Source organism: Orcinus orca, chromosome 1, assembly GCF_937001465.1.
Source record: "Orcinus orca chromosome 1, mOrcOrc1.1, whole genome shotgun sequence".
Classification (NCBI taxonomy): domain Eukaryota; kingdom Metazoa; phylum Chordata; class Mammalia; order Artiodactyla; family Delphinidae; genus Orcinus; species Orcinus orca.
Genome location: NC_064559.1, coordinates 190,994,822 through 191,021,126, shown reverse-complemented (window position 1 = coordinate 191,021,126; position 26,305 = coordinate 190,994,822). Strand labels below are relative to the sequence as shown.

The 26,305-nt window shown below is 48.1% G+C and overlaps 1 protein-coding gene across 1 annotated transcript; it reads left to right on the top strand.

Moving 5' to 3' along the window:
* Positions 1-2,095: 2,095 nt before the first annotated feature.
* On the top strand, positions 2,096-26,173 carry SMPDL3B (sphingomyelin phosphodiesterase acid like 3B). Its single transcript, XM_049696739.1, has 8 exons — positions 2,096-2,183; positions 12,775-12,988; positions 15,533-15,831; positions 20,593-20,802; positions 21,831-22,003; positions 23,140-23,320; positions 23,400-23,533; positions 25,808-26,173. The coding sequence occupies exons 1-8, from the start codon at positions 2,096-2,098 to the stop codon at positions 26,171-26,173; spliced, it is 1,665 nt and encodes a 554-aa protein (XP_049552696.1).
* The last annotated feature ends 132 nt before the right edge of the window (positions 26,174-26,305 follow it).

Genomic DNA, 26,305 nt, shown 5'->3' with positions numbered 1-26,305 from the left:
AGTGTGGATTCAGTAGTTGTGGCTTGAGGGCTCTAGAGCTCAGGCTCAGTAGTTGTGGCGCACGGGCTTAGTTGTTCCATGGCATGTGAGATCTTCCCAGACCAGGGCTCGAACCCGTGCCCCCTGCATTGGCAGGTGGATCCTTAACCACTGCGCCACCAAGGAAGTCCGTGACTTGCTTTCTTTGATATTCACTTTATCGTGGTGGTCTGAAACTGAACCTGCGATATCTCTGAGGTATACCTGTATGTTAAGATTAAGCTGGTGGGACAAGCATACAATTACGTGCCTTGCGATGCAATGCAGCAAGAAGGGCACAAGGCCACATGAGACGTCATCTTGCCAAAAAAAATCAAATCTAAATGTCATCAAACCTCTAGATCTAACTACCAGTTTATAGGAAATATGGGAGACAGAAGAATAACTTAAATGATACCACGAAGAAACAATCAGCCCAATACTCCAGAATGTGGGAGATTTCATAGGACAGATGACCTGGTTCCACTGACAAAGAACAAGCAAAAGTGGGGGAGGGAGAGAGGCCTAACATTAAAGAGAGACTTAAGAGACACATCAACCGCATGCAATGTGTGGACCTGGTTTGGATCCTGATTTGAACAAACCACTTGTAAAAAAAGTACTATGAGACAATCAGGGAAGTTTAAACATTGACCAAGTATCTACCTGGTCGTAGTAAGGAATTACTATTGAGATAGGCTGGGACCTGGGACCCTCTATGGGAGTGCTTTCACTTGCACCTGGGCAAATGTCTCCTTGAGCAACAGAAGAAAAAGAACCTATAAGGGGCTAAAAATAACTGCGAACATGAGCAGTTGGGACAATTATGAAGAATAAGATACAAAAAGGCCACAAACCAACTGCCACTTCTGAGGTGCTGGGAGCAAAAGCAGGGTACTACGCATGATCCCCACACACAGCACCACCAAGGGATGGGCAGACCATCTAAGTCACCCCTTCAGCCCGACCCACTGATCCGCCCCTACCCTCATCGCATTTAAAGAGCCAGCCCTCCTCCTTGGAGCGCAAGCAAGGGCACCTGTTCTTGTTTTCCTCCCTCGCTGCAGCACGAGCCCCAGTAAAGCCTTGCCTGAATTTCTCATGTGGTCTCTTATGAATTTCTGTTGATTGAAGAGTCCAGGGATCCCAGGTTGGCAACATTATTATTTTTTTAGATCTGCTATGGTATTATCATTGGGTTAGCAAAAGAGAATCCTTATCTTTTAGAGATATATACTAAAGTGTTTATGGGCAAAATGATATGATCTCTGGACTTGACTTTAAAATAATCCATCGGGGTTGGGGTGGGGATACAGTAGAAGTAAGATTGGCCGTGAGTTCATAACTGCTGTTGCTGGAGGATGGGTACTGGGGTTTCCTTACACTATTCTCTCTACTTTTATTTATGTTTGTCAATTTCCATAATGAAAGAAGAGATGAAGCCTGCGTCACCTCCTCCCAGAAAGCCCTCTCACTTTCCTCAGAGGGTTAGATCCCTCCTCTGGGCTTGTCAAGCCACCTAACACAATGAACGGCAGTCCAGTGGCTTATTCTCCCTCTTGAGGGCAGGGTGGCCTGGGGTCCCCTCTATCTCCATGGGACATGGTTTCCGGCATAAATGAGCAGATGACTCTTAGTCTTGATTCATTTGTGGTCAAGCATCTCGATCTCCAACAAGCAGTTATGTTCCTTTGATGGCAAAGGCCTGACATTTTATACGGTATGTTTGTTCTGCTGGGGTGGGCAACATGAAAGCTTCAAAAGTAGTTATTTGCCTGTCATTGACTGGGGTTGAGTGAGTCTCTTGGAGAATCCAGTTGCTGGCTGTACCAACATTCTTTGAGGAACTGGCAGGACTGGTGCTGCTTCCTATTTGAGAGTCCAAAGTCCTGGCAGGTACAGCTCTTTGGGCAAACCCTGCTCACACCCTGCCGGGAAAAGGAAGAAAAGCCAGAGGAGACAAAGGCCTCCAGTGTCTGGGACACTCAGCAACAGGACAGGAATTCTGCTCTGGCACGTGGCCACCAACACCTAGTTGGGAAGCCTGTGGCTTGAACACTTGCTCCGGGAGAACCCGATGGCTCCCATGAGGCGAGCCCCCAGGATGAGGCTGCCCGAGCTGCTGATTTTCCTGGCCGACTGGGGAGTCACCAACGCTGGACAAGGTAGGCACTGAGAATGCCTGTGATCTCTCTGTTTGGTACTATGAACTCAGGGACTAGGGCTGCTGGAAACTGCTCACAGAAAGCTGAAAATGCTGATAAAACTAGCAAGGCAGGGAGCTAGGCTGGGGAGACTGGGTGAGAGAGTTAGTGGGTGGTGGAGGTGCTGTTTGAGCCTGAGATTTTAAGTGGGGTGACAACTGGCCACAGGAGGGACATTGACATTGTTCAGAGGTGTGGGTACGTAAGAGCCAGCCAGCTGGTAGAGGTAGAAGGCGGCAGGAAGATTCAAGAATTCATTCAAAAATTATTGGTTAAGTAGCTCTCAAATCTAGTATTTTATTCAAACTCTGTTGAGGCATTTTACTAACCTCATTCCCTTTTTTTAAAAAAAATTTATTTATTTATTTATTTATGCTGGGTCTTAGTTGTGGCAGGTGGGCTCCTTAGTTGCAGCTCTCAGGCTTCCTTAGTTGCAGCATGCTGGCTCCTTAGTTGTGGCATGCAAACTCTTAGTTGCAGCATGCATGTGGGATCTAGTTCTCTGACCAGGGGTCGAACCCCAGGCCCCTTGCATTGGGAGTGCAGTGTTTTAACCACTGCACCACCAGGGAAGTCCCCTCATTTCCTTTTTGACCTGTAAAACACTTTAGAATTTCCTAACAGAGTTTACTCTTGTTTAGAAATTTGCAAGGGCTTCTTTTCTGCAAATGCCACCGGCAGATTATAATTTTGGCAACAATGTAGGTGTTAGTACCACCAGACTTTGACCTACATCATGGTATAAACTTTACCCTTGCAAGATAACTCCTATCTCTCTCTTAAAACAAAATCAGTTAGCCAGACTCATCAAGAGAAAAAAAGGAGAAGACTCAAATCAATAGAATTAGAAATGAAAAAGGAGAAGTAACAACTGACACTGCAGAAATACAAAGGATCATGAGAGATTACTACAAGCAACTATATGTCAACAAAATGGACAACCTGGAAGAAATGGACAAATTCTTAGAAAAACACAACCTTCCAAGACTGAACCAGGAAGAAATAGAAAATATTAAAAGACCAATCACAAGCACTGAAATTGAAACTGTGATTAAAAATCTTCCAACAAACAAAAGCCCAGGACCAGATGGCTTCACAGGCGAGTTCTATCAAACATTTAGAGAAGAGCTAACACCTATCCTTCTCAAACTCTTCCAAAATATAGCAGAGGGAGAAACACTCCCAAACTCATTCTGTGAGGCCACCATCACCCTGATACCAAAAACAGACAAAGATGCCACACAAAAAAGAAAACTACAGGGCAGTATCACTGATGAACATAGATGCAAAAATCCTCAACAAAATACTAGCAAACAGAATCCAACAACACATTAAAAGGATCATACACCATGATCAAGTGGGATTTATCCCAGGGATGCAAGGATTCTTCACTATACGCAAAACGATCAATGTGTTAAACCATATTAACAAACTGAAGGAGAAAAACCATATGATCATCTGAATAGATGCAGAAAAAGCTTTTGACAAAATTCAACACCTATTATTTATGATAAAAACCCTCCAGAAGGTAGGATAGAGGGAACTTACCTCAACATAATAAAGGTCATATATGACAAACCCACATCCAACATCTTTCTCAATGGTGAAAAACTGAAACCATTTTCTCTAAAATCAGGAACAAGACAAGGTTGCCCACTCTCACCACTATTATTCAACATAGTTTGGAATTTTTAGCCACAGCAATCAGAGAAGAAAAAGAAATAAAAGGAATCCAAATCCGCAAAGAAGAAGTAAAACTGTCATTATTTGCAGATGACATGATACTATACATAGAGAATCCTAAATATGCTACAAGAAAACTATTAGAGCTAATCAATGAATTTGGTAAAGTAGCAGGATACAAAATTAATGCACAATCTCTTGCATTCCTATATACTAATGATGAAAAATCTGAAAGAGAAATTAAGGAAACACTCCCATTTACCATTGCAACAAAAAGAATAAAATACCTAGGAATAAACTTACTCAAGGAGACAAAAGACCTGTATGCAGAAAACTATAAGATACTGATGAAAGAAATTAAAGATGATACAAACAGATGGAGAGATATACCATGTTCTTGGACTGGAAGAATCAACATTGTGAAAATGACTATACTACCCAAAGCAATTTACAGATTCAATGCAATCACTATCAAACTACCAATGGCAATTTTCACAGAACTAGAACAAAAAATTTCACAATTTGTATGGAAACACAAAAGATCCCAAATAGCCAAAGCAATCTTGAGAAAGAAAAACGGAGCTGGAGGAATCAGACTCCCTGACTTGAGACCATACTACAAAGCTACAGTGATCAAGACAGTATGGTACTGGCACAAAAACAGAAATATAGATCAATGGAACAGGATAGAAAGCCCAGAGATAAACCCACACACATATGGTCACCTTATCTTTGACAAAAGAGGCAAGAATATATGATGGAGAAAAGACAGTCTCTTCAATAAGTGGTGCTGGGAAAAGTGGACTGCTTCATGTAAAAGTGAAATTAGAACACTCCCTAACACCATACACAAAAATAAACTGAAAATGGATTAAAGACCTAAATGTAAGGTCAGACACTATAAAACTCTTAGAGGAAAACATAGGCAGAACACTCTATGATATAAACCACAGCAAGATCCTTTTTGACCCCCCTCCTTGAGAAATGTAAATAAAAACAAAAATAAACAAATGGGACCTAATGAAACTTCAAAGCTTTTGCACAGCATAGGAAACCATAAACAAGCCGAAAAGACAACCCTCAGAATGGGAGAAAATATTTGCAAACAAAGAAACTGACTAAGGATTAATCTCCAAAATATACAAGCAGCTCATGCAGCTCAATATCAAAAAAACAAACAACCCAATCCAAAAATGGGCAGAAGACCTAAATAGACATTTCTCCAAAGAAGATATACAGGTTGCCAACAAACACATGAAAGTATGCTCAACATCACTAATCATTAGAGAAATGCAAGTCAAAACCACAATGACGTATCAACTCACACTGGTCAGAATGGGCATCATCAAAAAATCTAAAAACAACAAGTGCTGGAGAAGGTGTGGAGAAAAGGGAACCCTCTTGCATTGTTGGTGGGAATGTAAATTAAGACAGCCACTATGGAGAACAGTATGGAGGTTCCTCAAAAAACTAAAAATAGAACTACCATATGACCCAGCAATCCCACTACTGGGCATATATCCTGAGAAAACCATAATTCAAAAAGAGATTGGGACTTCCCTGGTGGCGCAGTGGTTGGGGGTCCGCCTACCGATGCAGGGGATGCAGGTTTGTGCCCCGGTCCGGGAGGATCCCACGTGCCGCGGAGCGGCTGGACCCGTGGGCCATGGCTGCTGGGCCTGCGTGTCCAGAGCCTGTGCTCCACAAAGGGAGAGGCCACAATAGTGAGAGGCCCGCGTACTGCAAAAAAAAAAAAAAGAGAGAGAGAGAGAGACAGGTACCACAATATTCATTGCAGCACTACTTACAATAGCCAGGATGTGGAAGCAACCTAAGAATCCATTGACAGATGAATGGATAAAGAAGATGTGGCACATATATACAATGGAATATTACTCAGCCATGAAAAGAAACAAAATTGAGTTATTTGTGGTGAGGTGGATGGACCTAGAAACTATCATACAGAGTGAAGTAAGTCAGAAGGAGAAAAACAAATACCATATGCTAACACATATATATGGAATCTAAAAGAAAAAGAAAAGGTTCTGAAGAACCTAGGAGCAGGACAGGAATAAGGACGCAGATGTAGAGAATGGACTTGTGGACATGGGGGGGGGGAAGGTAAGCTGGGATGAAGTGACAGAGTGGCATGGACATATATACACTACCAAATGTAAAATAGATAGCTAGTGGGAAGCAGCCGCATAGCACAGGGAGATCAGCTCTGTGCTTTGTGACCACCTAGTGGGGTGGGATAGGGAGGGTGGGAGGGAGACACAAGAGGGAGGGGGTATGGAGATATATGTACACATATAGCTGATTCACTTTGTTATAGAGCAGCAACTAACACAACATTGTAAAGCAATTATATGCCAATAAAGATGTTAAAAACAAAAAATAACGAGATCAGGTTAGCAAATGATATAAAAACATCATTGTTTGGGACTTCCCTGGTGGTCCAGTGGTAAAGAATCCACCTTCCAATGCAGGGAATGCAGGTTTGATCCCTGGTCAGGGAACTAAGACCCCACATGCTGCAGGGCAACTAAACCCGTGCGCCACAACTATTGAACTCCCGCGCCTTAACTACAGAAGCCCGCGTGCCGCAAACTACAGAGCCCATGTGCCCTGGAGCCTGCCTGCCACAACTAGAGAAAGAAAAAACTGCACGCCACAACTAGAGAGAAGCCTGCGTGCCGCAACCAAAGATCCCGCATGCCTCAGCTAAGACCTGACGCAGCCAATAAATAAATAAATAAATAATAAATTTTAAAAAAAACACAAAAAATTTGTTGTTTTTCAAGAAAAAGATCCTAAGCTTGAATTTATAGTTATTAAAAAAGAAAACAAAATAAACAAGCAAACAAACAACAACAATAAATCAAGACACAAGAAAAAGAATGTCCTGGCAATAAAAGAATGATTTTAAACCAAAAAATATGTCATGCACTATTCTAGGAACCAGGGACGTGGCAGAAATAAACAAAAGTCCCAGACCTGGTGAAGCATTCCTTCACCTCCGGAGGAACCTCTGAAAGACACATGAACAAAGAAATACATATTCCAGGAAATAACAAGTGTTATGGAGAATAATAAAGCAGAATAAAGGAGTGGAGGGGATGGCAGGGGGAGATACTTAAGGGATAGCCAGAGAAGAGCTGTCGAATAAAGTGACATTTGATCAGAGATTTAAGGCAGCAAAGGAGAGAACCATGTGGACGTCCAGGAGAAGAACATTCCATCAGGATAGGATGGAAAGCGCACAGGCCCTGAGCGGGACGCACAGGCGATGTGTGTGAGAGAGAGCCTGAGGCCAGCTGGCTGGAGCAGAGAGGATGGGGAGGGTGTGGGGAGGGGTGTCAGGGGTTACAGAGGTGGGGGCGGGGCTGGTGGCAGCTCATGTACAAACCTATAGACAATTTTAAGAACTCAGAGTGAAATGGGACATCCTTAGAGGGTTTGGGACAGAGCTGTGGTGTGATCTGACTTGTGTGAGTTTAAAAGGACCCTTGGGCTATTGTACGGAGAAGCGCCTGTGATGGGGTAAAGGTAGGGTGAGCAAGTGATCTCAGTTTGCCTGAGACTTTCCTGGTTTTAGCACTTAAAGTTGGGCGGCCTTGGCAGTCCCTCAGTCCTGGGCAAACTGGGATGACTGCTCATCCTGGTAAAGGAGAAAGAGCAAAACCAGTGACGAGGCTACTGCCATCATCCAGGGAGAGGAGGGTTGCTGGGAGATGGTCTGACTCAGGACAAGACTTGCTGACAGGACTTCCCTGGTGGCGCAGTGGTTAAGAATCCACCTGCCAATGCCGGGGACACGGGTTCGAGCCCTGGTCCAGGAAGATCCCACATGCCGTGGAGCAACTAAGCCCGTGAGCCACAACTACTGAGCCTGCGCTCTAGCACCTACGAGCCACAGCTACTGAGCCCAAGTGCCACAACTACTGAAGCCTGTGTGCCTTGAGCCCGTGTTCTGCAACATGAGAAGCCCGGGCACCGCAACAAAGAGTAGCCCCCGCTCGCCACAACTAGAGAAAGCTTGTGTGTAGCAACGAAGAACCAACGCAACCAAAAATAAATAAAATAATAAAAAAAAAAGACTTGCTGACGGAGGGTGTGAGAGAAGGAAGACTCAGAGGTGACTCCAAGGTTTTTGTATCAGCAGCTGGAAGGACGAGGTTGTCATTTGCTAAGATGTGGGAGGAGGGGAGGGCGGTTTGATTTGGGACATGCCCTGGGAGGGTGTGTCATTCCCTGGGAGGGTGACTGCTTGGGAGAAGGTCAAGAGTGGCCGTCCTCCATCTACTTGGACACAGAGACCCTGTTCCCCTCTGGGGGACTCAGGGACCTGCCAGTCTGACTGGAGACTTAGGAATGATTGAAAGTATCTCCACCCCCTCACTCTTTCACTTTTTAATATGTTTTCTTAGAAATCCAAATGCCAGCAGGCACCCCCTTCCCAAGCCCAGGGTCTTAGTGGTTAAAAAGAATCTCCCCTGCAACCAAAGCACTAAGATGTTTATTGCAGTGTTGTTTATAATAACGGAAAATGCTAACAGCAATAGAATAGCTGAATAGATTATGGTAAAACCACCAGACAGAAAAGTTTCAAGATAATACCATAAATTGAAAATATTAAGTAACATTTATTAAGTACTTACTATGTGGCAGGCACTGCTAAAATTTTTACATGATATCCTCACAACAGCCTTGTGAAGTAGGGATTATCAGCAAGGAAACTGAGCCTTAGAGAAGTTAAATAACTCACTCAAGGTCACACATCTAGGTAAGTGTCTGAGTCTGGACATGAACCCCGGCTGTACATCTTCAATCTGTTTATAAAATAATGTTATATAAAAACACACAAAGAGGGACTTCCCTGGTGGCACAGTAGATAAGACTCCGTGCTCCCAATTCAGGGGGCCCAGGTTTGATCCCTGGTCAGGGAACTAGACCCCACATGCCACAACTAAGAGTTCACATGCCGCAACTAAGAATTCACATGCCACAACTAAGGAGCCTGTGTGCCACAACTAAGGAGACCACATGCTGCAACTAAGGAGCCAGTGAGCCGCAACTAAGACCCAGTGCAACCAAATAAATAAATAGATAAATAAATAAATTAAATAAATAAAATCACACAAACAACAGTAAGGAAAATAGCCAAGAAGTGCTAACATTTATTTTCTGAGCACTTATGATATGCCATGCTTGTGCTTGGTGCTTGACATATGTTGTCCCTTTAAAACCTATTTGAAAAATGAAATGAAAAGACCTCCTTTGATTTTTATAGTCCCTGTAAAGTAGGTACTATTACCATTATATCCATTTTGCAGATGAGGAAAATGAGACTCAGAGGGGACACAACACCCGCCCAAGGTCCCACAGCTGGGAAGTGGCAAGACCAAGTTTGTACTCAGCCACTTTATCCGTCATGCCCTTTGATGGGTCCTCTTGGGATGGTGGGTTTTATAGGTACTAATTTCTTTTTCTCTTTTCTCCAAACTTTCGGGAATGTATACGTCTATAATCTAAAAATGGAATTAAATTTAAAAAGAATTCCACAGCACCTGTAAGATTTTTCAGAATCCGAGTCTCTTCCTGGAGTGCAGACCTTTGAGACACCAAATCAGATAGCGGTCATCCCTGCTTTGCATAAAACCGTGGGGATTCTAGAGCCAGCAAGTCACAACTACTGAGCCCGTGAGCCTAGAGCCCATTCTCTGCAACAAGAGAAGCCACTGCAATGAGAAACCTGCACAATGCAACGAAGAGTAGCCCCCACTCACCGCAACTAGAGAAAGCCTGTGTGCAGCAGCGAAGACCCAATGCAGTCAAAAATAAATAAATTAAATAAATTAATTTTTAAAAAAGACCTTATTGGACTTTAGGAATGATTTTTGCAAGTCTCCTCCACCCCATCGTGAATCATTGTAAAAGTATCTCACATTATCTATGATTTTATATATATATATATATATATATATATATATATATATGATTTTTAATATTGCATTTGAAATGGATTGTTGGTTTCGATACCATAGTTTTTTTTGTTTTTTTCTGAACTTCGGAAGCAATGCACTCTTTTTCAGGCCTCAGACATTTCCATGAGTCTTACAAAACTATTAGGCCCTGGGCCCTGTATCTGTTGTTCCCAGTGTACAAGGTGGGCCTGATGACTCCTTTGGTGAAGAAGGAGGAGGGCCAGGAGACTTTTGCCTGCCCAGGCACAGGGAGCAGAGCTGAGCTCTCAGAATTAAAACTAGAGAGTGTGCTGTGCCACTGGTCCTCCACTCAAGGAGGACCAGCCAGGAGGGGACAGGATCTGTTTTCACATTGTTCTGTTTCAAATGTCCTGGCCCCAGACCTGCACTTTCCTGCAGAGGACAGCAGCTGAGGGGACGCTGGGGCAGGCAGGGGAAGGACACAGCCACTCCCCTGGTCCCTTCTCCCTTCCATGGTGAAAGGGGACTTTCAGGGCACCCCAGGCCAAATTCAAAGTAACTGTTGCTTGGCTTTGCTGAGTGCTTATGCATATTCTCATATTCTCTCATTTTAAACCTCACAATAACCATAAAAGCTGGGGGGCGCTGTTGTCCCCATTTTACAGATGAGGAAACAGGCACAGAGTAAGTTCACCCAGCTAGTGGGCACTGGAGCTGGAATTCCAACCCAGGTCTGTGCCCTCAACTTCTCACTGGATCTGATGCTAAATTTATTCATAGTCTTAATAATTAATGAATAACAATGACAGCTAAGATTGGTATACCTTTTCTTAAAACTCAAAGATTATATGAATACTTTCTTACTGTAAAATATCCAAGCAGTATGAATATAGAAAGCATCTTAATTTTCATGAGATTCCCCAGGTGAGGCAACTGCATGGTAATGTTTGAGAAGCTCTGGTCCAAAGGATAAAGTGTTAAAGTGCCCAACTCCCCACACCCTCCCAGTCTCACTCCTGGCCCCGGAGGTGATTGCCAGGGACAGTGGTGTGTTGAGAGTCTTCTGGACTACCTCTTTCTTGTTCACTGTCTTATTTGATGCTCACAACAAGCAGGGCAGACGTCAAACACCCTCAGGCCAGCTGGCTTGCCCAGAGAGCCTGGATTAGAAACCCGATAACCTGCCTCCCTCTCCAGGAGGTGCCCATCCTCTTCTCCATGACATGATAATTAGAGCTTAATTCCTCACATTCTGTGACCAACTCCATAGAAGCCTGTGGCTCCCATCTTTTATGGGTAACATAGATGTATTATAAAAGCCTTCTGGGGGCTCTGAGTCAACATTGTGTCTCAGCTTTGCAGTCAGGGAGGTTGGGTTCGAGCCTCAGTTTCCTCATCTGTGAAATGGGCATAAGAATCCCACCTCACAGAATGGTTGCAAGGATGAAATGAGATGAGCATGTGAAGGGCACCCGGCTAACATTCTTTGAGTGCTTACCAGTCCAATCATCCTCCCCATAGCCTTGCTCATTCATCAACTATATGGGCATCTTCCACATCCCAGGCACTGTTCTGTGTGCTGAGGACACAGGGATGAACAAGACAGGCTTTATGCCCTCATGGGACTGACACTAAAGAAGGGGAAGATGGCTGACAAGCAAGCCAACAAGATAAGTTCATATGTGAGAGTGCTCTGAAGAAAATAAAACTGGGGGATCACATAGCTAGTGACCAGAAGGGTGGGAGGAAGTGGAACTTGAGCAAAGGTAGTTGGGGGGGCTTCTCTGAGGAGGTGACCTTCGAGCTGAGGCCTGAATAAAGAGGAGAAAGCAGCCGTGCGATGACCTGGGGAGGACTGGGGAAGGTGGCAGAGGAGCCAGGAAAGAGGCCCTGTGAGGAGAGCGGGTGGGTGGGGTTGGGCAAAGCAGCAGAGGAGGGATCTGTGATCAGACTCCACAATGAGGACACTGCAGCCTGAGGTGGAGCCCCTGCCTGGATCTCTGGCTCTCTCTGCCATTCTTTTCTTTTTCTTTTTAATTAATTAATTAATTTATTTATGGCTTGTGTGAGGGCTTTCTTTTTAATTGCGGCGAGCGGGGGCTACTCTTCATTGCGGTGCACAGGCCTCTCATTACGGTGGCTTCCCTTGCTGTGGAGCACGGGCTCTAGGCGTGCGGGCTTCAGTAGTTGTGGCACGTGGGCTCAGTAGTTGTGGCACAGGGGCACTAGAGTGCAGGCTCAGTAGCCGTGGCCCGCGGGCTTAGTTGCTCCACGGCCTGTGGGATCTTCCCGGACCGGGGCTCGAACCCGTGTCCCCTGCACTGGCAGGTGGATTCTTAACCACTGCACCACCAGGGAAGCCCTAAAGAACGTTTGTTGAATGAATGCGTCTCTTGACTGCATGGGATTCACTGATGAGCTTCCACAATGCTCTTTTACTTGTAATGAGTACTTAACATATTTAATCTTTTGTCATCTTTATTCAGTTCAATAAATTAAACATTGACTGAGCACCTGCTGCCCACCAGGCACTGTGCAAAGCTGAAGGGGCTTATGGGGGAAAGTGACAGGCAAACAGTGTGATGGCTACTATGAGAGGGAATGGGCCAAATGCTGTGAGAGCCAAGAAGGAAGAACACAACTAACTTGAGGGTCATGCAGTCCATCTCTCATGCTGCTGCTGGGGACACTGAGGTGGGGAGATAGAAAGGGCCTTGTCAAAGGTGAGAGGTCAGGGACAGAGCCAAGCCTGTTTTCTGCTCTGCTCAGGGCCTCCCTGGGCAAAACCAGGCCCTGGGTTCGGAGAAAACTTCCTTTTACCTGTGCAAGCTCCCTTCCCCCAGCCCAGGGTTCCCTTGACTCCCTCCACATCCAGGCTCGGGGAGAGACCTGCACTGAGCAGGGACTTCTCGTCTCTGCAGGGAAGTTCTGGCACGTCTCTGACCTGCACCTTGACCCGGACTACAGGGTGTCTGAAGACCCCCTCCAGGTGTGCCCATCCGCTGGCTCCCAGCCGGTGCCCAATGCGGGCCCCTGGGGCAACTACCTCTGCGATTCTCCCTGGATCCTCATCAACTCCTCTATCTACACCATGAAGGAGATCGAGCCACAGCCAGATTTCATCCTCTGGACTGGGTAAGAGCCGTCACCACAGCTACCTTTCCCCGGGCCACCGCCTGTGCCCCCTGCCTTCCTGGCACCTTCCCCACACCATCTCCCTTAGTCCTCACCAGCCCTGTTGCGGAGAGGATGAACTTGAAGCTCAAAGCTTGTCCAGGGGAGCCTGGGCCTGGCTGATTCCAGGGTCTGTGCCCTTGATCTTGTGTCTTACGGCCTCAGCAGAATATGGCTCTCACTGAGGCTGGGGACACGGTCATGGCATGTCTGGGCATGTGGGGAACTCCCGGATTTTTAGTTGGGGGTGGGCGTGGGGGTCGCTGAACACTGGTGCCACTCCCAGCGGGGTTTGGGGACTGCAAGCCCCAGAGATCCAAATACAGGGAGGGGAGAAGGTAGAAGGGCTGAAGGTGAGCCAGCATTGGGACCAAAAGTCCTGGTCAGCTGCAGGCCAACCCCGGCTGCCCTGGCCCTGGGGATCCTCACTGGTCAGAGCGCTACTCTGTGTGGAGAGAGCTTGAGGGGTGATTTCAGCTCAGCCACGGAGATGCCATTCCTGCTGCTCATCCATGGATGTTGCTGGAAGTCCTCTGAGTTCCCTCAGCACTCGAGGTCCTTCCTTCACTCATTCGCTCCTTCCCTCCCTCCCTTGGTAGGTCAGCCTGTCTTGTGCTCACCCCCAGGAGACGGGGGGAACAGAGGTGATAGGGACCTGGACCCTCCTTCAGGGAGCTCGTGGTCTCCCAGGCGACACAGACAAGGCCACTGACCATTATATCCCAGCGAGGAGAGAGGGTCACTGGGTGGATGGGGGAGCTTCCCAGGGCACCTGACTCCCTCTGGTGGGATTGGGGAGGACTTCCTGCAGGAAGCGGTGAACCAGGGAGCGGGTGAGGAGTGCTGGCAGGAGCTCGGGCTGCTTGTGTCCTCCTCCAGCCTCTATGGACACTTCTGTAGGGAAGGCGGGATCAAACCCATGGCGTCCCCAGCTGTCCCTCAGTGTGACATGGGAGCGATCGGAATGACCCTCAGATGGACTATGTGGTCAGCAGGGGGAGGGGCAAGGCTGGACACTTAAGAAACGTGACAGTGTCTCAGGAGGGGCCTGGGCAGCTCTGGCTTCCCTGGGCTCAGGAATCCATCTAAGGAGAGAGTGAGATTTAGGCCACGACCCTGGCCTCCTGCTGTCTGAGGAGGGGCCCTTGGAGAAATGCGTAACATTCTAAAAGATTTGATCCCTCTGGGAAATTCATGACCCTTTAACAGAAGCATGATTTTTCTGGGAAATCTCTGGGACTTTCAGAGGTGTATGGCATTGGACAAGATGACCTCTAGGACCCTTCATAATTCTTCAATTTCTAAGAAATTGGACCTCTCTGGGAGAATTGCAGTCCCTTGGGGGATAACCTGTAGAAATTGGATGTGTTTTTGCAGTCCCCTGAGGGATAACCTGTAGAAATTGGATGTGTTTTCTATCACACAGAATTAAATGCTCCAAACTAGAAAAAAAAAAAAGGAATTTTGTTCTATCTTCGTATTCCTGGCCTGTCCCCAGGGAGGACAGGGCTAAAAGGCCCCTCTTACTGCCCTAATGAGGGAATCAGAGTCACAGTAGGATGTAATGGATGTGAGCACAGACTCTGGAGCCAGGCTGACTGGTTCAAACTCTGACTCCACCACTGTCTAGGTGTACACATTAGGCAGGATCCTTCACCTTTCTGTGCCTTGGCTCCTTTACCTGTCAAATGGCACTAACAATAGAACCTATGTTGTAGGGTTATTATGAAGAACAAATTAGTGGATAAGGGTACAATACACAGAAAGTACCCAGCACAAAGTGAGCCAGTGTGGGCTGCCAGCAGCGGTCTCAGGGCGATTCAGCTAATTAACTTCCCTGGGGAGTCTCTGGGCAGCAGCTGCCTCGCCCCGTCGGTCCAGCAGAGTCCTCAGGCTTTAGCTGTGAGGGCTCTTAGCACCCCGCAAACCTCCTTGCCCACTTCGTCCCCCACCTTGCTGCATCTTTCTAAGGTGGATCCAGGAATTTAGGTCTGTCAAACGTGGGGGACTAAACGGTCCTGGGGTAGGTCCTCGACCTACCAGAGCAGATCTGAATTCTATATTCTGAAGCCAGCTCCAAACTCCTTAGAACCCTTGGGGAAACTCAGAACTCAGACATGGCTTCTTCGTCCCAAGCTCCCCAGGGGCTTGCAGATGAGACTGGAAACCCAGAGCTTCCCTCTCAAGACCATGTTAACTGCAACCTAGCAGCTACTACATTTTATATATATTTTTCCCCCTTTATTGAAGTCCCATAAATACTCTGTGTGTAGATACCATTATTGTCTCTATTTTATAGATGAGCTAATAGAAGCTCAGAGAGGTTAAACAACCAGCCCAGGGACTCACAGCCGGTCAATGGCAGAGCCTGGGTTTGGACTTTGTCCCACGTGACTCCCAACTCCAGCCTGGTCATTCCCCTTCAGTAGCTGTCTGAGGCTCAGTTCTGCAGTCTCTTTTCTTGTGGTAGAGCCGTCCCTTCTTTTCCTTGTGCCACTTCCCGAGCTGCCCGGCGGTGTTTTGCAGTGATGACACGCCCCACGTGCCCAACGAGAACCTGGGAGAGGCGGCCGTGCTGCAAATTGTGGAGAACCTGACCAAGCTCATCAGAGAGGCCTTTCCAGGTAAGACTGTGCCCCAGGTCCCCACAGCACTCCCTGATGCCCAGGCGGTGCCTGGCACAGTGGGACAACAACGGCAGCAAGATGCAGAGGAACGACCTTCACCCGTGGACAACGATGGCTGCTGGCCAAGTCCCGGGCCAGGCACTTCACAGCGATTGTGTCTCACCTTCCAACAACCCTGTAAGGAACATGAGGGTTTGTCGGCCTGTGGATACACATAGAATCCTGTTAATGGTGTTAAAAAAAATTCAACTGAGTAAATCTGAAGATCTGTTTGGCTGTATTCAACAATCACGAATCAGGCAACATCCCATCTAGCAAATAGAAAGGAGCTCCAGGAACTTCCCTGGCGGTCCAGTGGTTAAGACTCTGCGCTTCCACTGCATGGGGCGTGGGTTCGATCCCTGGTCAGGGAACTAGGATTCCGCATCCTGTGCAGTGCGGCCAAAAAGAAAGAAAAGAAAAAAAAAAGAAAGGCACTCCAAGGAGCTGTACGAATGGAAGGTTTTATAAACAGAAGGCGGTGGAAAAAGGAAGATTCTAGCAAAAAGTGGATTGTTTCAGGCAAGGTTACCTTCATTTAGGGGAAGGGGTGGTGTCTATCAGGCAGATTTCCTCACTAGTGCTGACCAGGTAATTCCAGATTGACTGTTTAAAGGTCACATTCTTGGGAGAGGCTGAAACTTCAGTTAGGTTAGGTATTAACTTGGTTAATACCTAACTTGGTTTGCTGACCTGGGACTTAGCACAAGTAACTCCATTTTGGGCCTGTTGTTTCTTTTTTAATAATGGAAATGCCTGACATTTCACTGGCTTCTGTCCTGACAGTTTAACACCAGACTCACAGCCCCTTCTCAAGGCATTTACTGTTATATTTAGGCATCTTCCCTGGGTGAGTCTCACATGTGCTCGCACACAGCCCTTGCGTCCTGCTGTGGCTCTGGAATTGCCATCTACTGCCTTTAAACCGTCCCAGCTGCTGGGACTTTGGGGAGATGCTGATTTCCAGCCAAAGTGCTGTTTCGTGGTGCAATCCAAGGCCTTCAGAGCCTGGGAGAGCAGGCCAGGACTGTGAGTGATTAGGATAGCAGCCCCACGGGATTGACAGGGAGAATGTAGCCTGGGTGCTCCATCTAATGGCCCTTGAAAATGGCTTTAATCAGACTGTGCCACACACAAGGTCCTGGGGGCTGAATCAGGCTCTCAGCCCGCCAGCTGGACACCTGTGAAAGCAGACTCCTAGGACACCCCCTCCCCATCCCCCAATCTCCTTTGGGTTCCAGCACAGCTGCTTCCTCTAAAGGTCTTGGTCATGGGTCCCCAGGACCCAGATATGAAATAATGATAATAAAAATAAGTAATAGCAGCGGCAAGAACCACTATATGTATCCATGTATCAAGGGCTAAGTGTCAGGCACTCCTCTAAGAATATTATATGCCTCAGCTCATTCGCTGTCAGGAACGAGACTCAGGAGACTCATGGAGAGTGGAGCTGTCTCACGTTTTTACTGATGACAAATGTGAGCCTTGGGGTAAGGAAACAGGCAAGGTTGAGGATGCAGATCCTGGTTTGAGGACATCTCTTACCTATCACTCCTACTGCCACTCCAGGAGGGGCCCCCGAGCTGCTGTTACCATCCCACATCTGTCCCCGAGGCAACCTCATTTCTGACACCTCCTTCCCTCAACGTAAATCAGTTTGTGCAAAGAAGTTGCCTTGATGCCTCTAGTCTATGTAACTCAACCCAACCCAACCCAACCCAGATATGCTTGGGCTAGTTCATCTTCCAGCAGAAGTCGCTACTAGGTTCAAACCAGGACACTCTCCTCCATGGCAACAATAGGTATTATTACCCCCAGTGTATAGATAAGGAACCTATGGCTCAAAGCTAGTCAGTTCCTAGGGAGGGATTCAAACTCAGATCCAACACTGAGCACTCTTTTCTCTGCTCCACATGGGGCTTCAGGAATAAAAGTGAAATAATGGATAAGAAAATGCTTTATTACTATGACTTAACATACAAGTGTAAATAAGATTTTACAGTTTATAACATGCTTGCACATTTATTGAATTTCCTAAATCCAAGATACCATTGGCTGTAAGATGTTTCATTATTTTATGTATCGCTAAGAAAAAAAATGCTCTCCGGGGAATTCCCTGGTGGTCCAGTGGTTAGGACTCAGACCTTTCACTGCAGGGGGTGTGGGTTCAATCCCTGGTTGGGGAACTAAGATCCTTTAAGTTGCATGGCGTGGCCAAAAGAAAAAAAAATTGCTGTCCATTAAAGTATGACACAGAACTTTCTCATGGCCTCAATGGTAAGACACATCCCACTTATAGAGATGTTAAAATATGAACACATTGGAAGAGGTGAAATGAGGCATTATCTTATTTGAGAATGGTAGCAACACAGGTCAAGCAGAACACTCCCTATCATAGAGATAAATAAGCTGAAGCAACTTGTTGGAGAAGAGGAAGGGACTGAAATTTGAGCTTTTGGTTCCATGTCATGAGTTCTTCCTGCCACGTGCACCTGTGTCCCCCCCATCAGAGTCACTGTGAACACTGGTCCCTGTCTTTCCACTGATGGTAAACACAGGTGTGCAAGGCAAACTGGTCCAGGTCCCAATTCAGGTCCTGCCACGCTCTAGCTGGGCCATCCTCTGGACACTCAGTGTTCTCCCTGTGCAAAATGAGGAAAATAATGATACCTGACCAAAGGGTTGTTATGAGGATTAAATAAGGTAATCCATACATTCATTTAGTCAGTCAACAAATATTTGAGTGTCCTCTACGGGTGAGACAGCACGCTAGGGGTAGGGGATGTGGCCCTGAACAAGATGCCAGGTCATGCCCTCATGGAGCTTAGGCTTGTAAGGATCTTCTAACAGTGCCTGACACATGGAAGTGGCAAAAACCTGTTACCCCAAAACTGGGTTTGCCTCTTGGTGGGTGTCAAGCCAAAAGACACAACCAAGCCAAAGATCAGGAGAAGGAAGGATTGATTACTTGCAACAAGTAAGGAGAAAACCAGGGATCTTTCCAAATCAGTGTGTCCTTGAACAGCAAAACTGGGGAAGCTTTAAGCTAAGAATATATGCATATTCATGAAGGGGCTTGAGCAGGAGAATGCAACTTAGAATTGGGGCAAAGGTTGACAGAGTCCAAGTTTTAGTTGATTGAAGTCACAAGGGTCAGCAAAGGTCAGCATCATCATTCCTTAGGTTCCAGTTGATCTCATGGTTGAGGGGGTTTAAATTCTGCCAAACAGCTCAAGACAGTGCTTCAGGCTAATCTTTACCATTGAAACAGAACTGGGAGTCTTTACAACTGATTTATTATCTTTGCCCTTGTTACTTCTCTTGCCTGATAACAGTAGTTTGTTCTTTTGTTCCCTTAAGATCAGTGTTACTGAGATCTGTTCAAGGGCAAGCACTGTAGCCAGGCTCAGATCCCAAAATGGCTTAGGCCAAAAATGGCTTCTCTTATGCACCCCCCACCTTATCTGCTTATAAACCAGGAGAGATAACCTCCCTTCTCATCTGCCTTTGGGATGCCAGGGATTTGTGTTTTCTCTTAAATGAATTCTTTTTTTTTTTTTTAATAAATATCAGAACTGTATTTAATTCTGTTGTTTATTTATTCATTTTTGGCTGCATTGGGTCTTCGTTGCTGCGCGCAGGCTTTCTCTAGTTGCAGTGAGGGGGTGGGGCTCATGGCAGTGCGCAGGCTTCTCATTGCGGTGGCTTCTCTTGTTGCAGAGCACGGGCTCTAGGCATGCGGGCTTCAGTGGTTGTGGCATGCAGGCTCAGTAGTTGTGGCTTGTGGGCTCTAGAGCGCAGGCTCAGTAGTTGTGGTGCACGGGCCTAGTTGCTCCGCGGCATGTGGGATCTTCCCAGACAAGGGCTTGAACCCATGTCCCCTGCATTGGCAGGCGGATTCTTAACCACTGCGCCGCCAGGGAAGTCCTTAAATGAATTCTTATTATGGCTGCCTCCATCTATGTTAGAGAGGTGAGGTTTTCTTTCAGGCAGTCACAGCCATGACTTCTGGCTTTGTGAATAATTCCTCATGGGAATTCTACGGCCTCCTCCTTTGGCAGAACTTAGCATTTCCAGATCTTGTAGGCTATACAGGGTAAAGGGTTTGTTAGAATCATTTTTTCAAGTAGGAATTGGAGGTGCCAGGCTTCCTCATTGGTTCAAGTTCACTCCCTGGGGTAAGCCAAGCTCATATAAGGGCAAGGCCCTGCCTTGAGCTCAGAGGAGTTTTTGTTTACTCTCAAATTTTATTGAGCAACTACTACATGCCAGACACAGATATAAAATAAAAGCAGAAGTGAGGCTACTCACAAGGAAGAAATGAGTCTGACAGGCTCCCCTCTCCCTCCTGGGTTCATTCACAGGCCACATCCTCAGGGAGGCTCTCCTGACCCCCACTCCCACCCCTGTTATACACTCCCACAGCAAGTGGCTCTTCCCTTTTTGTGACAGCCATTACTCAATGCCTATCAACCCTATTGCACTGCCAGGCCTCTGGGCCTGGGCCTGGGGGCCCAGGTCTACACGTTTGCACGTACTAGGTGCTCAATAAATATTTGTTGATTCATGAATGAGTGAAACTCCCAAGGCCTTCCAGGGTGCAGCAGACCCCTTCCCTGACAGTAAGATGGGTCTGGAATTGACAAGAACAAGGCACACTAAATGACCAAGTGGCTGATCATGGATCTGAAGGTTATTTGGATCTAGCTTTCTCCTCCTCATCTCATGCTTCATTTCTGACCACGGAACTTTCTGCTGGGAATGGAGTTAGAGAACTCACTGCTCTTCCTTCCCAGATCTGAGCCAAGTTCTGCCAGATTCTGTAATGTGGTTTTCTGCTTGGCTCTGTATTTTTCCTTATCTGTGCTATAGCTCTTCCCTATTAGCTCTGATAGCCAGTGGCTGAAACTAACTCCACTAAGCACTTTTGCATATATATTCTTATATATTTCTTTTTCCTCCCAGATATTAAAGTCTATGCAGCTTTGGGAAATCATGACTTTCACCCCAAAAACCAGTTCCCGGCTGGAAGCAACAATATCTACAATCGGGTAGCAGAGCTGTGGCGACCCTGGCTCAGTTACGAATCCATCGCTCTCTTCAAAGAAGGTACTAACACCATTTGCTACTGTAAGGAGCACTTTATACCAAGGTCTGATCTAATTTCATCTTCACAACATCCCCATGAAATAGGGACTGATTTTATCCCCATTTTACAGATAAGGAGACGGAGGCTTGAACATACCAAGTCACTTGGCCAAGGTCACCCAGCTTAGAGGAGGCAGGCTTGGGAGTAGGATCCAGGGCTGATTCCAACACCCATGTTCTTAACTCTATAGCACTAGTGAGGATCATAAGAGAATATTCACTGAGCATTTCCTGTGTGCCCGGAACTGCCCTCAGCACACTGCTAGACTCCTTACAACAATCCCAGGTAGGGGCAGTGGCCTTCAGTTCAGGCCAGGTTTCTCGACCTTGCCACTGTTGACATTTGGGGCTGGATAATTCTTTGTTGGGGGGCTGTCTTGTACATTGTAGGGTGCGCATCCCTGGCCTCTATCCACTAGTTGCTAGTAACACCTCCAGGTGTGAAAAACAAAAATGTCTTTGGACGTTGCCAAGTGTTCCCTTGGGGACAAAATCACCAGATTGAGAATCACTGGTTTGGAGACACAGTATCGCAAAGTGACCTGACCTTCTCTCCTTCCTTTCCTCAGTCCCTTGCTGTTGGGGCTCCCCACTGGTCAAACCCAACCAGAAGCTCACAGCACAGAAGCCCATGGATTTAACCCACAGCTCCTGGGGCAGAGAGCTGAGTGGAGAAGGGTTGACAGTGGATCTGGAGGGGCAAACACACCTCCATGTTATTCCCATTATACGGAGGAGGAAACTGAGGCATAGAGAGGTTAAGGAACTTTCCCAAGTTGTACAGCTAGAAGTGATAGAGCCAGGACTTGAACCCAGGCAGCCTGGCTCCAGAGCCTTTGGTCTTACCCACGATGCCACTCCTATGGGAAAGATGGGAAGGGAGGACCCAAGGGAAGGAGGAGGTGGGGGAGTGAAGTGGAGGGGGACAGAGGTGTGTCTGTTTGGAGGCTGGAGACCCCTTCAGATTCCTCCTGGCTGTGATGTCCTAGGTGCCTTCTATTCTGAGAAACTGCCGGGGCCAAGCGCGGCTGGGCGAATCGTGGTCCTCAACACCAATCTGTACTATAGCAACAACGAGCAGACGGCCGGCATGGCCGACCCTGGCCAGCAGTTCCAGTGGCTGGACGATGTGCTGACCAATGCGTCCCGAGCTGGGGAAATGGTAAGGGCTCCCCACTCCTCCTCTTCCCTCCTTGGGGTCTCTTCCCGTACAACTCCCCCACTTTAGCACAGACTCACCCACTCACTTGAGATGCCCACATCACAGAGGGTCCTTCATCAGCTTGGCACCTGAGGGGGCTGCTTCCATCCTCACAACAGCCTGTGAGGCTGGGACCCTGGAGTCCATTGCAGATGTGAGGCTCCTAGTGGGCAGTGACAGTCTCAAGTCACACAATAAGTGGTGGGGTCTAGACTAGAACCCCAGTCTCCAGAATCCAAGGCCAGCACAGCTGCAGCCACACTGTGGGCTAGACCTCAAGGGGCTGCCCTGCCCTTGAGGTGTGTCCGTCTAGTCTGCCGGGCTAGCAGGTCCCCGATGACTGACGCTGTGTCTCATTTGCCTGAGTCCCTGGTCTGACCAGCGCATCCCAGCAGGATCTCATGGCCAGTGCTTTTGCCCTCACGATGCATCAGATACGTTGCTAAGTGCTTTACGTGGATGGTCTCATTTAACTCTCATATCTCCACCAGTTAGGTGTTCTTCCCGATGAGAAAACTGAAGCTCAGAGAGGTGACACACAGCTGGTGTCCAGCTGCAGCTTGGCTCCAAAGCTCATGCTCTTAACTGCCCTTCCTACCACTGCCCCCGCCCCCCATTCTACCTCTTGCAACGGGGACCAAGGGCCCAGGCATTGTTAGCTGAGAGACTTGAGGAATGTAAGACGTGAACACACACTACCACACAGCATATGCTACACAACCATGCAAGGAAGGTTTGGTTACAGTGCCTGAGCGCTCCAAGAAGAGAAGACTTGTCTCTGAAGGATCAGAAACATTTCAGGAGGACGTATCCTTTGAGCTGGGTTTTGAAGCATGAGTAGCATTTACAGAAGTGAAAATGAGAAGGGCGCTCCAGGTGGCAGGCATAGGATGGGTAAAGGCACAGCGGGAGGGAAGCATGTGGCACATTCATTTCTGGGTACAGGGAGATGCCGGATCACCTGGGAGAGGGGTGGGGGAGGAGGTACCTTTGAGCCCATCTGCTTGCCTCTGGGGAGACGGGCAGCTTGTGAGAGGTAGAGATGAAGCGTTGTGGAAGGGGTCTCTGAGCCCCTGCTGGGCACCCCTTCCTCGTAGGTGTACATTATCGGCCATGTGCCCCCTGGGTTCTTTGAGAAGACGCGGAACAAAGCGTGGTTCCGGGAGGGCCCCAACCAGCAGTACCTTAAAGTGGTCCGGAAGCATCATCGAGTCATTGCAGGGCAGTTCTTCGGGCACCACCACACCGACAGCTTTCGGATGTTCTATGATGATGCAGGTACCCAACCTGGAGGGCCACGGCCAGACCAACGCCCTCTTTCCCTTGCCAGCCTCTCAGCTCTACTCTCTCTTGAAAGGTGTCCCCATCAGTGTCATGTTCCTTACACCTGGGGTCACCCCATGGAAAACCACGTTACCTGGAGTGGCCAACGGAGCCAACAATCCAGCCATCCGGCTGTTTGAATACGACCGAGACACACTGAGCCTGCAGGTCAGGAGCCTTGGGTCTGCTGGGGCCAGAGGAGGAGGGAGGAGGGACCTGATAACACCACTGCCTTCCCTAGCTGATCCACCCTCTACTGACCACTGAGACTCAGGAAGGTCAAGTTACTTCCACCCTTTTAGAGCTCAGGATCAGAAGAACCCTGGCTCTACCTCCAAATCCTGCCACCAAGTCAGGTCAATTCTCCGAATTGCCCTTTGCCCTGGATCATTGTCAAGGCCCCCTACTTGTTCTCCCCGCCTCCAGCACTGCCCTGCTGTAGCTCATCTGGTACAGCTAAGGGGGGGATTAATCTTTCTAAAGCACTTCTTGTCTCTTTCCTGCTCAAAAACCTTCAGTGGCTCCCCAGTGCTCCCAAGATAAGTTGGATCTCTTTGGCCTGGTATTCAAGGTCTCTCACAGTGTGACTCTCCTTGGCCTGGTATTCAAGGTCTCTCACAGTGTGACCTCAGGCCCACTGCCAGGTCTTCTCTACACTGACTACGCTGCAGCTAAGCAGGCCCCTAACTCAATGAGCAATCCCACACCTCCTGGGATGTGCTTGTGATTACTGAAATGACAAAGAAATATTATTCCTTAATGTATTCAAGAGAACGTGTTAAGCCTCTGCCATGTGCCAGGCCCCGTGCTAAGCTCAGGAGATACATAAGCAAACAAAAGTCACTGCTCTCCTGGAGCTGACAGACAATAAACAAACACATAAAGTTAAGTGTGGCATGAAATAAGTGCTAAGGAGAAAAGAAAACAGGGTGAGGAGGCAGGTGGTGACACTTACGGGGTACATGTATATGTGTGTGGTGTTAGATGGGGCAGGGAAGTGTCACTGATAGGGTGACATTTGAATTCTGAGTAACTTCAGGGAGTGAGCCGTGGGAGCGTCTGCGGATGGGACAGGAAGAGCACGCCAGGGGCCCAGGGTGGGAATGTGCTTGGTGTGTTAGGGGAGGAGCACGTTGGCCCACGAGGCCACGGCGGAGGTCGCGAGCGGATGGGGCGTCAGGTAATGTAGGCCATGAGGACGACTCTGGAATTTTAGAAAACCACCATTCTGCTGGGTGGAGAACAGGCTGTAGGGGGCAAGGGCAGACACAGGGGGATCAGTTAGGAGGTGACCACAGCCACTGAGAGGTGATGGTGGTGTGGGCCAGGGTGGCACCCGTGGGTGGTGAGGAGAGCCAGATCCTGGATGTATGTTGAAGGCAGAGCAGACAGGATTTGCTGGTGGATTGGATGAAGGGTGGAAGAGAACATGAGGAGGCAACGAGGGCTCCAAGGCTTTGGCCAGAGCACCTGGAAGGATGAGGTTGCCATTTACCGAAACGGGCTCACTGCAGGAGAAGCAGATTTTGGAGGAAGACCAGAAGCCTGGCTTTCCTGTTAACTTTGGGATGTCTAAGTGGCATCCAAGTGAAAATGCTGAGGGAAGAGGCAGCTGTGTATTCATGTTGGAGTTCCAGAAAGTGGTGGGTACAGAGATTTAATCTGGGTGTTGAGAAAGGACATTTAAAACCAGGGACTGCATGAGTTAACCTGGGTCCTCGACTCTAGAGTGAATGTATATGGAGAAGAGGTCTGAGGATTTTTAAGAGTGTGGTCCATTGTCCACACGGGCACTCAGACCACAGGGTTCGGGGAAGACTAAATGAAATAATGTAAGGTGCCTAGCAAGAGATTGCCATCCATCCACGGCAGCTCCTCTTACCCCACCTCTCCTGACCTAAAGCAGATCTGCAAATTTAGGTGGAAAGTGTTGCACAGATAAACCCTTCCAGATTCTAGTCCTGAAAATGCACCTGAGTACTCAGGTTCTTGGGTGTAGCCCAAGCCCCCTTCAAAGCACAATTCAGCCAGGCACTCCACCACACTGCTTTTATATTGCATTTTATCCAGTCTTCCTGCAAATATTTACTGACAATCTTCTGGGTACCCAGGAGCTTGCTGGAACAGAAAATGCACAGGCTATGGGGTAAACAAGCTGGGTTCCAATCCTGCCTCAGCCACCTGTGGGACCCTGGCCAAGGGAATTAACCTCTTTAGGACTCAGTTTCCTCATCTGTGAAATGGGGACAATAAGCACAGTTACCTCATCAGATTCAATCAGAGGATGTCTGCCAAGCATACCTGGCAACTAGTTAATGCTCAATAACTAAGAGCGGTCAGGATTATAGCTATTAGAATCTGGGGGCAAATGCAAGGTGGAGGATTGGGGGCAGAAGCGGACAGCTGCTCACAGCCGGGCCGCCTCGCGCGCCCCCTCTGCAGGACATGGAGACCCACTTCTTGAACCTGAGCCAGGCGAACGCGCTGGGGGCACCGCGCTGGGAGCTCGAGTACCGGGTGACCAGGGCCTACGGCGTGCCCGACGCAGGCGCCCGCTCTATGCACGCGGCGCTGGGCCGCATCGCCAGCGACCAGGACGCGCTGCAGCGCTACTACGTCTACAACTCGGTCAGTTACGACACGCTGGCCTGCGACGAGGCCTGCCAAACTGAGCACGTGTGCGCGCTGCGCGAAGTGGCCTTCGACGGGTATGCCGCCTGCCTGCGCGCCCCCGGCGTCGCGCCCGCGCCCCGCCTCGCGCTCCTGCTGGTGGCGCTGCTGGGCCTGCGCACGCTGCTTGTGCCGTGACCTTGGGCGCCGCCCGCTGATTGGCTTGGCTCGCCTTCCTCCTGGTAAAATGGGGAGAGCATCACCCCGAGAGCTGGACTTTCCACCCTTTCCCCGGCCTCCGCAGAATGAACTGGGACGGGACAGCCGATC

What these genes read in the sequence shown, in the direction of transcription:
- SMPDL3B (XM_049696739.1), top strand. Translation starts at nt 2,096, where the DNA reads ATGGCTCCCATGAGGCGAGCCCCCAGGATGAGGCTGCCCGAGCTGCTG. An exon ending in AGTCACCAACGCTGGACAAG is followed by an intron (nt 2,184 to 12,774) that starts GTAGGCACTGAG and finishes TCGTCTCTGCAG; the next exon opens with GGAAGTTCTGGCACGTCTCT. An exon ending in CATCGCTCTCTTCAAAGAAG is followed by an intron (nt 20,803 to 21,830) that starts GTACTAACACCA and finishes GTGATGTCCTAG; the next exon opens with GTGCCTTCTATTCTGAGAAA.